Consider the following 14,576-nt stretch of genomic DNA (forward strand, 5'->3'; position numbering starts at 1 on the left):
GCGCGCGCGCACACACACACACACACACACACACACACACACACACACACACACACACACACACACACACACACACACACACACACACACATTAGCTAGTGAAACTGAAGAAAGGAAAGCTGCAATGGAGGAAATCAAATTGAATGAGGGGATACACAGGGATATGCAGTGGGAGAATGAAAGGGTGAGGTCAGTCTTTGTGTATGGGCTCCAGGAAGTTGAAGGGGAAACATATGAAGCAAGAAAACAAGGGGAAAAAAAAGCAATTGAAAGCATCATGAAAGCAACAGGAGAAGACGACATGACCCAGCTGGAAAATTTTCGGAGAATAGGGGGGTTTGTAAAAAAAAGAACCCGGCCAGTGAAAGTGACCTTCAAGGCAGAATTGACTCGGAACAGGATCCTGCAGGAGAAAGCACGATTAAGGGACATGCTGGCATACAGGAAGGTGTATCTCGACCGCGACAGAACACAAGAAGAAAGGCAGAAACTGAGAGAGATGGTACAAAGGCGAAAGGAGGAAAGAGAGGGGATGGAGAAGACAGACAGGAGATCCCAGACACAGGAAGAAGATCAAATACAGCCTCCCTCACAACTTCCTATAGAAGCCTCCCAACCAGGTCAACCCCAGTGCAACCAAGCACTCTAAACCAAAACACCCATGCCACATCCAATGCCCCCACCCACTGCATTACAAACTCCACCCCCACAGCAACCACCCATAGTTCCTTATCAGGTCTCCCACTTCCCCAACCCCAATACACCTCCCAGACCACAGTCTTAGAGAAGAAGTTGAAGGTGTGGTATACAAATGCAGATGGAATAACAAATAAGTATGAGGAGTGGCACGAAAGAATCAAGGAGACATCCCCAGACATAACAGCACTCACAGAAACAAAACTCACCAGAATAATAACAGATTCAATCTTTACATCTGGATATCAAATCCTCAGGAAAGACAGAGGGAGGAGAGGGGGAGGAGGAGTTGCACTGCTCATTAAAAACCAGTGGGGTTTTGAGAAAATGGAAGGAATGGATGGCACGGGCGAAAGGGAATACTTAGTACGAACAATCCAGTCTGAGGGACATAAGATGATAATTGCAGTAATGTACAACCCACCACAGAACTGCAGGAGGCCAAGAGAAGAATACGATGAGAGCAACAGAGCAATGGTCGACACACTAGCCGAGGTGGCCAGGAGAGCACATATGGGGGAAGCAAAGTTACTAGTTATGGGTGATTTCAATCACAAGGAGATTGACTGGGAAAACCTGGAGCCCCATGGGGGTCCCAAAACATGGAGAGCCAAGATGATGGATGTGGTACTGGAAAACCTCACGCATCAACATGTTAGAGACACTACCAGAGAGTAGAGGATGAACCAGCAAGACTGGACCTTGTATTCACCTTGAGTAGTTTGGACATTGAGGATATCATGTATGAAAGGCCCCTGGGAGCTAGTGATCATGTGGTTCTGTGCTTCGACTACATAGTTGAGCTCCAAGTGGAGACAGTAGCAGGAATAGGGTGGGAAAAACCAAACTACAAAAGGGGGAACTACTCAGGCATGAGGAACTTCCTTCAAGACATTCAGTGGGAGAGGGAACTGACAGGAAAACCAGTACAAGAAATGATGGACTATGTGGCAACAAAATGCAAGGAGGCAGAGGAGAGGTTTGTTCCCATGGGAAACAGAAATAATGGGAAGAACAGAACGAGTCCTTGGTTCACCCAAAGGTGTAGGGAGGCAAAAACTAGGTGTACTAGAAAATGGAAAAGGTACAGAAGACAGAGAACTCAGGAAAATAAAGAGATTAGCCGAAGAGCCAGAAACGAATATGCACAGATAAGAAGGGAGGCTCAGCGACAATATGAAAATGACATAGCATCAAAAGTCAAGACTGACCCGAAGCTGTTGTACAGTCACATCAGGAGGAAAACAACAGTCAAGGACCAGGTAATCAGACTGAGGAAGGGTGATGGGGAATTCACAAGAAACGACCGAGAGGTATGTCAGGAGCTCAACACGAGATTTAAAGAAGTATTTACAGTGGAAACCAGTAGGACTCCAGGAAATCAGAACAGGGGGGTACACCAGCAAGTGCTGGATGAGGTACATATAACTAAGGAGGAGGTGAAGAAGCTGCTATGCGAACTTGACACCTCAAAGGCGGTGGGACCAGACAACATCTCTCCGTGGGTCCTTAAAGAGGGAGCAGAGATATTGTGTGTGCCATTAACAAAGATCTTCAACACATCATTTGAAACTGGGCAACTCCCAGAGGTATGGAAGAGGGCAAATGTAGTCCCAATTTTTAAAAAGGGAGACTGACATGAGGCACTAAACTACAGACCTGTATCACTAACGTGTATAGTATGGAAGGTCATGGAGATCATCATCATCAGGAGAGTGGTGGAGCATCTGGAAAGAAACAAGTTTATAACTGACAACCAGCACGGTTTCAGGGAAGGAAAATCCTGTGTCACAAACCTACTAGAGTTTTATGACAAGGTGACAGAAGTAAGACAAGAAAGAGAGGGGTGGATCGACTGCACTTTTTTGGACTGCAAGAAGGCCTTCGACACAGTTCCTCACAAGAGGTTACTGCAAAAGTTAGAGGATCAGGCACACATAACAGGAAAGGCACTGCAATGGATCAGAGAATACCTGACAGGGAGGCAACAACGAGTCATGGAATGTGACGAGGTGTCAGAGTGGGCGCCTGTGACAAGCGGGGTTCCACAGGGGTCAGTCCTAGGACCTGTGCTGTTCTTGGTATATGTGAACGACATAACGGAAGGGATAGGCTCAGAAGTGTCCTTGTTTGCAGATGATGTGAAGTTAATGAGAAGAATCAAATTGGATGAGGATCAGGCAGGACTACAAAGTGACCTGGACAGGCTACAAGCCTGGTCCAGCAACTGGCTCCTTGAGTTTAACCCTGCCAAGTGCAAAGTCATGAAGATTAGGGAAGGGCAAAGAAGACCGCAGACACAATATAGTTTAGATGGCCAAAGACTGCAAACCTCACTCAAGGAAAAAGATCTGAAGGTGAGTATAACAGCGAGCATATCTCCTGAGGCGCACATCAATCAGATAACTGCTGCAGCATACGGGCGCCTGGCAAACCTACGGATAGCGTTCCGATACCTCAGTAAGGATTCGTTCAAGACTCTGTATACCAAACCATACCCCCGGCCGGGATTGAACCCGCGGTCATAGAGTCTCAAAACTCCAGCCCGTCAGGCCCATACTGGAGTATGCAGCACCAGTTTGGAATCCACACCTAGTCAAGCACATCAAGAAATTAGAGAAAGTGCAAAGGTTTGCAACAAGACTAGTCCCAGAGCTACGGGGATTGTCCTGCGAAGAAAGGTTGAGGGAAATCGGCCTGACGACACTGGAGGACAGGAGGGTCAGGGGAGACATAATAACGACATATAAAATACTGCACGGAATAGACAAGGTGGACAAAAATGGGACGTTCCAGAGAAGGGACACAGACACAAGTGGTCACAATTGGAAGTTGAAGACTCAGATGAATCAAAGGGATGTTAGGAAGTATTTCTTCAGTCATAGAGTAGTCAGGCCGTGGAATAGCCTAGAAAGTGACATAGTGGAGGCGGGAACCATACATAGTTTTAAGGCGAGGTATGATAAAGCTCATGGGGCAGGGAGAGAGAGGACCTAGTAGCAATCAGCGAAGAGGTGGGGCCAGGAGCTATGACTCGACCCCTGCAACCACAAATAGGTGAGTACAAATAGGCGAGTACACACACACACACACACACACACACACACACACACACACACACACACACACACACACCTGTATTTTCTTCTATTTCTTAATAGTTCTTGTTCTTCTTTATTTCCTCTTATCTCCATTTGAAAATAGAAAAGAATTCTTGCTCCATAAGCCACATGTGTCATAAGAGGCGACTAAAATGCTGGGATCAAGGTGTTATTAATCCTTTCTGTATAAATTACTAAATTTCAAAAGAAAAGCTTTCATTTTTTTTTAGGTCATCCTGCCTCGGTGGGATACGGCCGGTTCACTGGAAAAGTAATAATAATAATACCCCCATCCCCCACTCTCATTTACTCCTATCCCACCCCAGAAAAATTCCATAAGATATTTGCTAGTGTTATATCAATGGGATCAATTGTAGTCTTAGGTGATGGTTAGATTTACAGTTAATGGCTCTTTAAATATAAATCACCAAAGAGAATGTGAAATGCTTACACACTTAAAAAATTAAACTGATATACAGCATACTGCATATTGGCGACACTAGAATAAACAGTTTCAGAATACGAATAAGGATGGTGTATAACATTCTAATCATGGATTCTTATGGTAATAACGTTCTTGAAATGGTTTCCAGCTGCTGATCCCCAATCATAGATCCTGTATGAGAGAGAGGTGGCTAGATTAGTTAGTACTGCATTGCTTAGAGTTGAGTACATTGTATTACACCCTTAGAAAGAATGTCTACTGGTCTTTTATTACATTTTCTTAAGTACAGCATATGGATGCTTAAGTTTGACTGTTTCTCTACTGTATTTAGGCCCAGGAATTTACCTTTGTGTTTACTATTTGTGTTATTCTAACATCTACACATTAGGATGATTTCTTTCCTAAAACTAATGTGCCTTTTGTAGTGAGTTTAGTCTACTTTACAGCAAGTGAAAGTTTAATTATTACATTTAATGGAGGGGAGTATTAAACCCATACAGCACCTGGGAAAAAGGGAGGCAATCAGATTCAATTCTAGGGAAGTAAGGTCTAAGTCCACAACAGCATCAAGGGATTTCCTTAGAGAAGACAGAGTTTAAGGAAGTTTCTAGAGAATGAAGTTTTATACGTTACTAAGGGTTGAGCCAAAAGTGTCAGGCTATACTCTTGTCAATTTCTGGGTATACACTCACAAACATGCATGCCACACACTCACAAGCTGAGGTTTCTACAGATGACAGTATCAAAGTATTCCCACTAGATATTTATTGTCCAGTGCAGTGCAGATGTCTAGCATTTTAGTTTTGGTCTTATTTGTACTCTTCTGAGGTCTGAAACCAAATTTTCAAGGATTTCAAGTGCTTTACAGTACTGCCAATACTGTATTTCCTTGTGTAAGCATACATTATAAACACACTGATTAAGATTATAACTATTACAGTAATAACTGAAGGATCACCAGCTTTGTGAGCTGTGTATCTCTAGATTGTGAATGGCTTGTCTTTCAACCCATTTGTTGAAGAATATTCCTATGGCCAGCAACAGTACTTATACATTATTATGGCACAGGTACTGCATATCAGAATTAGAAGGTACATCATTTAGTGTATTCTTATTTTGGTCAGCTGATAATGAACATAATTTCTGCAGTGGCTGTGGGAGATAAGGTTTGGAAATTTTGGTAGTAACTGGCAAAATAAGCATTTATTATGCTTGCTTGAATTTTTGATATGCTCTTAGCAAGGTACTTTTACAAGGTACCTGTACTGTTAACACTGCCAAAAATACCTTCAGAATTAACAAAGATATCACTCTGTTCAGGTACAAGACAAGATCCCTAATCATACACAATGAAGCTTTCAATATCCTAAATACTAAATTCTTATTGGTAACCTTAACTGAGACTTGGCTAAAAATTGAACTTACCAATATTTTTCAACATACCTTGGTACACGGCCATCCAACACTAGAGACCTAATAAAAAAGGGAAAGGTACTGCAATCTACTATACAAATAAGACTGTAAAAATTGAACATAGGAAATGAATACAGGAGACATAAAATTTCCCCAATTTATTACCGACACTAAAACTAAGTTAACAGTAGGAGCAGTAGTCTACACAGTATGAAGTATAATTTTTAAAAATGCCATATAGTGACTGGCAGAGACTTCAACGTTGATCTGTAAACAAGATAACACTCAAATTTCCTGCTACCCGAATTCTATATTTGTCTTCCAATATACCCTAAATTACAAAGCCTATATTAGAAAATATAACAGCCCCACAAAAATCATGAAGAATTTATAACAGAACTAACTACTCGTTCACCCTCCTCATAATATATCCAAAGAACCCCAAGAAATTAAGAAATAAAACTGAAGACTACATAATGAAACTTCAGTATGAATTTTTTCAATGAAACGGAAGCATTAACAGACTCTGAAAACATTAATGTAAGCATTAGCAACTTTTTCAAGTAAGTTGGCTAATCTTAGCAACAAACACAGACTCTAAAATAATGATAATTTACCAGAGACATACTTTGATCAAGAGACCAAAGGTATGAATATGAAGTTTAGACTAAGATTATTATTATGCTTATATTCACAGGGAAGCACTAAACCCATAAGGGTTGTGCAACACCTGAAGAATGGAAGGAAATCAGGTTTGTTCCAAGGAAAGGTAGCTCTGGTTCCTCAAATCAAGAGCACTTCCTCAGCATCAAGGGAAGTTAGATTAAGAGCCCTTGAAGAATTAACAAAAGATACTGTACAACCATGACCATAATAAGAAAAGAAAAATAGAACTAATAGTATCATCAAAAAATTTAGAAACCTAAAACCCACATGAAGACACTTGGAAAATTCTTTCAAATTCTCAACCCCGATAAAAAATTAACAAACATCTCCAAAGATATAACACCACTGTCCAAAGCTACTAACATTACAGGACTTAAAACATTTTTAAAGAGGAACTAACCAATTAAGAAATATAGAAACAAACACTGACATACTTTACCAATCTCAGAAACCATTACTACACTTTCTGCAGCCTCTACCATCTGCTCTCTAAGAAATAAAGTAAATAATCAAAATAAAATACCAACTGAATGATAGTAACATTAATGGTGTACAACACCGACAAGTTGCTGTATCAAACGAGTGCAAAACCTGGATATCTTCAGTCTTCAGACATTTTGCCAACTAGTGGCTCTGTTAATTCAATACATAGGTTCTTTGAAGGTGTTGAACTATAAAAGGAATACACAGTAATGATTTCCTCAGCCTAGATTAAGGTGTTCACCACCTAAGTCTTGACACCCAGATTTTACACATGTTTTATTCATCAACTTACACATGAAAAATGCACATATACTGTACTATCACCAGACAGGCTGAATAATACTGCAATAAATTGCTTAAATTCCATACCTATCCAGATAACCTGAAAATAATCATGGAAATTCCAGAGCTGTAAATCGATGTGTGTTTACATGGAGGTACTGAGTACAATCACTGGATACCTAAACAAAAAAAATTACAGTATACTAAATAATGAAGATAGGACACCACAAACTTAGCCCAGGAGCTATAGACTTTTGAACAGAAGTAACGATACAAAAGTTGAAAATTGGTGGCTCTGTCTTTATGAACCCTAAGGGACATACAGCACCTGGAGGAATGGGAGGCACTCGTGCTCGATCAAAGAAAGAAAAGGGTATTTCCAATTTGTTGGATCAAGAGCCCCTCATCAGGGTCTGCTCCTATAGCTACAAAAACATACAATAATCACAAATAGGAGATTCCAGACCTAAATCAAGCCTATTAATATTATGGCAAATATCTGTGAAAAGTAATTTATGGTTTGCTACAGAATATGCCTAACTAAATACAAAAATGTATATTGTATTCTACATCCATTCCAATTTAGCTTCAGTCTCCAGAACACTAAGGAGGCCATAGTTAAAATACTAGACATCATCTACACAGCACTTAACAGAGCTAAGGGGTAAGGGGCTACACCCTTAATTTTATTCAATCTCACGAAACAACAAGATGCCAATACAGTGCTGGTAAGTTATTAATATCACTGTCTCACATACATTCCCAATAAACACCAGTGATCCACATGGGAAAGCACCCTGCCTCTTTTGTTTCTCTACTGTATAGTGCTATACAAGCATGACAATCATCTAACCAGTGCCACAAAACACGTCAACCACTGCATTTTGCTGCTGTTGTCACCAAAGTCTTTCCAAGGCCAAACCCTGTATAAATGGTTAATGAACAGCAATATAAAATTGTGATTTTAAGGGCTTCTGTTTTTCACTTACAATATTATAACACTTAGCTATTTTTTTTTGTCATCTTGCTTTCATCTTACGAGTGCAATGTGTATACACTTTCTTTCCTATATTTTGGTAAGGGATATCAACAGTGTTTAATTTGATTTAGTTTAATTTTTCTAAACAATGGTACTGAGTTCTGTAATTATTGGTGTAAAATACTGTACATCACACAATAACCTCAATGTCTTATCACCATCACTGACACACAGCAGTGTCAAGATATTTGCTGTTAGCCGCAGCTGAACCACTCGCATCCTGAGACTGTCATCTCTATGTTTACTTCATCTACAATCTACCAGAACACTTTTAAAGACATCAGCCATTTACCACTAGGCTGATTAGACCTGAAGAGAAAAAACACTAACACAATATTCCACTGAAAGGTTCTTTTTGAACCAGAATCTTTAGTACACCATTGGCACAATCAAACTCAGTTACATAATCATTTTATTAAGACTTGACGAAGTGTTGTATAGTAATTTCAGCATCACTGAGAAACCTAAACTTAATACCCACGATGTGATATTTAATTTTTTTTTTATAGGACAAATCAGTAGGCCAGCAAAATAACCTCAGCTAAATAACCAAAGTAACATATCATTACACTACTATCCACGTAACAAGAAACTGTCGTACTTCTCTTAACAAGCAAAATACCACCACTACCATCACCACAAACAATATGCAAAATGCCTCCTATAAGTTAGTTACCAGTTACATTTTCTAGTTTCTCAGAGAAGCAAATGTTACAGGTAGCAACTCAAGTACACATCTATTCATTTACTGACTTCACATATAGTGCTAAAACTACCAACCGGCAAGAGGTGTCTTCTACACAGGGCACAACGGCTTCTTCAGTCTACACCACAACAAATATCTAGAATACTTGTATGAATTATTTAATAATTTATTACTTTTCATAAATCCTGTAAAGTGCACAGCATTAAAAAACATTAAATTTACTAAGAATGAAGATGGTAAGAGCAATTATTTTAAACAATCTAAAAGAATATACTAATAATAGGTCACACATAATTTACTCAAAAAAGTTATTGTAAGAATACAGTCGTCTCTTCTAACTGACAGGTTTCCTTACAGGTTTCATTTATCCAACATTTCTTACTGCAGGGCAAAAAACACACAAATTAAATTACCCAATGTATTTTCTGGCTCAATGTCTTTTCCATGCCCAAATCTTCCTCTATTTTCATCATTATTTCTTATGAATGTCAATATTTACCAGTTAAATATCATGTCTCAAACACAAAAACAAATTAGTAAACAAAATTTGCTTTAGGCTTAATTTTGTATTATTTGCAGTTTCTAGTTTTGTGGGACCTCAAAGAATGTTAAACCCCCACATATTTTGGAGGAATGTGTATAGTAAAGTACTTAACAAATGAAGAGATTTATATTGGATATTTTTTAATGTTTTAATTTTTTAATGGATTAATGCTTGTTTTTAAACCTGATACTATATAATTATCAGACCATTTTTACTGAACACATGTCATACCCAAATGAACTGATACTGTACTGAAAAAGCTGAATACAAAAACAGAGACTGACACACATGTTTAATTGCCTTCTAACAATATACACATAACCAAACTTACCTCTTTAGCTGTCTTATAACCATCCCTCAAGAATCTCTTACACCCATAACGTCCTTGTAACTTATTCTGTATAGTCATCTTAGTCGTTTTAATTAGTAGAGGATCATCCACAGCAAATGCTGGGAAGCTGACAACAGCAAGAAGACTGCTGTCCACCTCTTTACTGTTGCTCTCACGTGGAAGCATTGACTGAAAGTTTGAAATGAAGCACATATAGTATATTGTGATATATAGCAGTCCTATCTTTAACATATGTATTCTACATATGTAATACACTCCATTTATATACATAAAATTAAATCTTGATAAAAATAATACTGGTTATTGTCTGTAAAAAAAAAAAACTAGGTAATGAATGACTGAAAAGAAGAAGCATAGAGAAAGTGAATATTTTTGAGAATAAATATGTCAGGAGAAGGTTGGGTCTATGAAAGACAAGACAAACCATAGAATAAACAAGAAAAAAGGGTGGGTGATGTGTCGAGGCATCAGCTAAAAGAAAGACATTTATCTTTGGAGGCAAAGTGAAGAATGTAGCAAGAGTATAAGTGGTACTAACACTTTTATATGAGTGTGGCATGGGCTTTAGCCCTTTGAGTGTCGAGACCCTTGCTCGCACACTTGCTCACAGTGTCAAAGAATTTAAAAAAAAAATATATATTTTTTCTTATGAAATGATAGAGAATCATTTTCTGAAGGCAATGAAGCCAAAAGCTCAAAATTTGATGAAAAACTTATGGAATTATGCTCTCTTGAAGTTAGTAGTGTCGGCGATATCTACGCATCGGCGATTTTGCCCACTTAGAGCCCTATTTTGGGCTAATTCCTTTGTTCCACTCAACCAAACTTATAGCTATTTCGCTGGAACTCCTTTTATTCTATCAACTGAGTACAAGAAACCGCTCATTTACCTATTTCGACTACACAAAAAAGCGATCAGATATTACTAATTTCACAAATTTCACACAAAATTCATGACCAATTTCAAAACAAGGGCCAGAATGAACAATGCAGACATTCCTGGCACTAAAATAACATTTTCTCTGTTCATTAGTCATGTCTCCAGGCTCCTCTTATGTAACGCTTGCTGTTCATTTTGAATTTTTATTCACGCAAAAAAATAGATAATTTACTGTTATTCAGACTGCTGCATAATCGTAATAATTATATAAATAATACCAGCACATTTGTGAATGCATATAAGACTCACCAGTTGATGTGTACTGGACATGTGACTGATTTGTTTACTCTTAAACATCAAAAAATTAACATTTCCGCTACTTTGAGCTCAATTTCAAACTACTTTTAGTCAATAAACCATTCAAAATCACCTCGATTTCTGTAATATATCTACCATTCTATCAAATGAGACCAAGAAAATGAGAATACAACCATAAATACCATACAAAAATACACTGCAAATGCGCTGTTTTAAACCTAAAACATGTTCGTAGTTTTTCTTTCTCATTATGCACTGCCTGCTGCAGGATTTTTTATACTGTGCACACTGACTATGCAGACCCATTCTCTTATATGTAAGCCTACCAGCATTCTCCTACAAGATTTGAAGCCACTAGAATTTTGGCATAGTATTACGGGACCGAGACTGGCTTCAAAGCCTTAATATTACGGGATCGACACCGAACGGGTTAAACATTGCAGTAAGGAGGCTAGAGGCAGTGGAGATGTCATGTTTGAGAGCAATGTATGGTATGAATATTATGCAAAGATCTGAGCATGGAGATTAGAAGATAGTGGTGGGGTTACCAAAAGTATAATTCAGAGGGCCGAGGAGAGGCAGTTGAGGTGGTTCAGGGCTTGAGAGAGGATAGAGGAAAAAGGATGACTAAGAGGGTATATAAATCTAGGATGGATGGTAGGAGAGGTAGGGGTCATACAGGAAGGATTGAAGGAGTAAAGGTGGTTTTGAGTGCTTGAACATCCAACAGGCTTGTATGTGTTAGAACAAGAGTGGAGGCAAGTGGTTTTTTATGGTCTAACATGCTATTGAAATGTGAACTAGGTAACAGTTACAAATGGATACTGGGAAATTGCTTAGTCAGACCCAAGTCCTGGAGGTGGCGTTTACAGTGCTTAAAGTGTGATGTCAATTAGGGGGGATATGATCGAGGTGTATAAATGGAAAACAGGAATAAATAAAGGGGATGTAAATAGCATGCTGAAAATTTCCAGTCAAGACAGGACTCGCAGCAATGGTTTCAAGTTGGAAAAATTCACATTCAGGAAGGACATAGGAAAGCATTGGTTTGGTAACAAAGTTGTGGATAAGTGGAACAAACTCCCGAGTACAGTTATAGAGGCTAAAATGTTGTGCAGTTTTAAAAATAGGTTAGATAAATACATGAGTGGGTGTGGGTGGGTGTGAGTTGGACCTGACTAGCTTGTGCTACTAGGTCTGATGCCTTGCTCCTTCCTTAAGTGGAAGTGACCTGACTAGGTGGGTCATTGGGCTAATCCAGGAGGAGGGGGGAGGACATGGACCTGCTTCACATGGGTCAGTAGGCCTGTTGCAGTGTTCTTTCTTTCTTAAGTTCTTGTGTTCTTAATACACTTCCAGCAAGGCAGTAACTGAATGAGCTATGATGAATGTATTTCCCACTGTGGAAGGGATATTACAGTTCAAATGGTCCTTTCAGCTGTGATATCTATGCACTCTGGGAAGACAGCTATTAAATGAATGATGGTGAATGTTTTCTTTTTTGGCTCACACTGCTTTAGAGGGAGATGGCTGATATGGTAATAAAAAAAAAGTCATAATATTTAATGATTGTGGATATGATATGAAAAGCTAAGATGATGTATAGTAATACATTTACAGAGCCACATTGTAATGATTTTAACACATCTATCCACAATTTTTCTTTCAGTAATTTCAAAATATCACCAGAGATGCAGACTAACAACAATGTAAGGACCCCAATGGAAATAAGTCACTCTGTCTGACTTTTTTGGATTATGATAATTCTATGTAACTGTATTTGTGTATACCTGAATAAACTTAATTACTTAATGTATCCTGCAATTTTATTTGCATTTTAGAAGAAAAACTTCTTAAATTTGTCTAACAAGAAACATTCTGAACTATAATCAATAAAATGCACAGTAAAAAATAACAAATATAATATTCAACTCCATGGGGAAGTGGAACAAAATTCTTCCTCCGTAAGCCATGTGTCGTAAGAGGCGACTAACATGCTGGGAACAAGGGACTAGTAACCCCTTCTCCTGTATACATTACTAAATTTAAAGAGAGTAACTTTCGTTTTTCTTTTTAGGTCACCCTGCCTCAGTGGGATATGACCAGTTTGATGAAAAAAAAAATAATATTCAGATCACTCCAAAATATATACTACTCAAGGCCTATCCTTCATTAATCTTTTAAGATGTACCATTCAGGAAACACTAGTTCAAGTTATAATATTCACCTGCAGAACAGCCTGGCACTTCTGAGCCTCATCAGCTAACACATGAATGACACTTGCTGGACCACCTCGTGCACCAAACAAATCAAGCTCATTCATGGCCTCGAGTGCAGCTTTAGCAAGACCAATGCTAGAAGCATTCAGCTCAGGAAGGCCATGGTTGGTCTTATCTCCTCGCTCCCAAATACCATAATCCTGAAAGTAATACAAAAACACTTAAAAAAATACTAAGTCGCTTTCAAAAATCATAATCAAACTAGTACACACAGTCAAATCTGTAAACTTCTGCACCTGAAAATTCTGCACTTGAAAATTTGCACTTTCAAGGATCACCACAAACTGATTAATCCTTGAGAAACTGGTACCCCTATCAATTTAAATGTTACATATTATCCATAAACACTATAAAAGTTTAAGCATGTGATGCCCAGTTTCTTTATATGAAAATTTATGCAAAAGAAAATACTCTTGATATACAGTGGACCCCCGGTTAACGATATTTTTTCACTCCAGAAGTATGTTCAGGTGCCAGTACTGACCGAATTTGTTCCCATAAGGAATATTGTGAAGTAGATTAGTCCATTTCAGACCCCCAAACATACATGTACAAACGCACTTACATAAATACACTTACATAATTGGTCGCATTCGGAGGTGATCGTTATGCGGGGGTCCACTGTATTATATGTATTGAGCATATTTAATAAAATATTCATCGACTGATTTTCATATTGAAGTCAAGAACATTAAAGAAAATGGGCATCACATGCTTAACCCTTTCAGGGTTTCGGACGTACTAGTAAGGCTTACCCACCAGGGTTTTTGACGTACTAGTACGCCTAAATTCTAGCGCCCTCAAATCTAGTGAGAGACAGCTGGTAGGCCTGCATATGAAAGAATGGGTCTAGGTGGTCAGTGTGCACAGTATAAAAAAATCCTGCAGCACACAGTGCGTAATGAGAAAAAAAAAAAAACTTTGACCATGTTTTTGGATTAAAACAGCGACTTTGCACTGTATTTTCGAATGGTATTTATTGTTGTATTCTAGTTTTCCTGGTCTCATTTTATAGAATGGAAGACATATTACAGAAATTGAGATGATTTTGACTGGTTTTACAAAGAAAAGTACCTTGAAATTGAGCTCAAAGTAGCACAAATGTTCGATTTTTACCAAAGTTCAAAAGTAAACAAATCATGCTAAGTGTCCAATACACGTCAACTGGTGAGTCTAATATTCTTTCACAATTGCACCGATATTATTTATACCATTTCTACACTAATGCAGTAGTCTGCATAACAGTAAATCTTCTATTTTTTGAGAATAAAAATTCAAAGTGGAAAGCAAAAGAATGTAAGAGGGGCGTGGGGACGTGACTAATGAACAGAGGAAATGTTATTTTAGTGCCAGGAATGTCTTTCTTGTTTAT

At 38.4% G+C, this 14,576-nt stretch overlaps 1 protein-coding gene across 15 annotated transcripts in view; it reads right to left on the reverse strand.

Moving 5' to 3' along the window:
* Positions 1–14,576, reverse strand: part of LOC128699776 (probable phosphorylase b kinase regulatory subunit alpha) — a 353,571-nt gene that overhangs the window by 316,108 nt on the left and 22,887 nt on the right. For 11 of the 15 annotated variants that reach the window (XM_070102266.1, XM_070102265.1, XM_070102278.1 and 8 more), the window contains exons 5-7: positions 13,153–13,344; positions 9,707–9,895; positions 5,686–5,715 (exon numbers count right to left, since the gene is read on the reverse strand). In XM_070102266.1, coding sequence (XP_069958367.1) covers positions 5,686–5,715; positions 9,707–9,895; positions 13,153–13,344 — 411 coding nt within the window. The remainder of the gene's footprint in view (positions 1–5,685; positions 5,716–9,706; positions 9,896–13,152; positions 13,345–14,576) is intronic. The other 4 variants (XM_070102279.1, XM_070102274.1, XM_070102271.1 and 1 more) reach the window with 1 other exon arrangement.

The sequence above is a fragment of the Cherax quadricarinatus genome, chromosome 81 (assembly GCF_038502225.1).
Source record: "Cherax quadricarinatus isolate ZL_2023a chromosome 81, ASM3850222v1, whole genome shotgun sequence".
Classification (NCBI taxonomy): Eukaryota; Metazoa; Arthropoda; class Malacostraca; order Decapoda; family Parastacidae; genus Cherax; species Cherax quadricarinatus.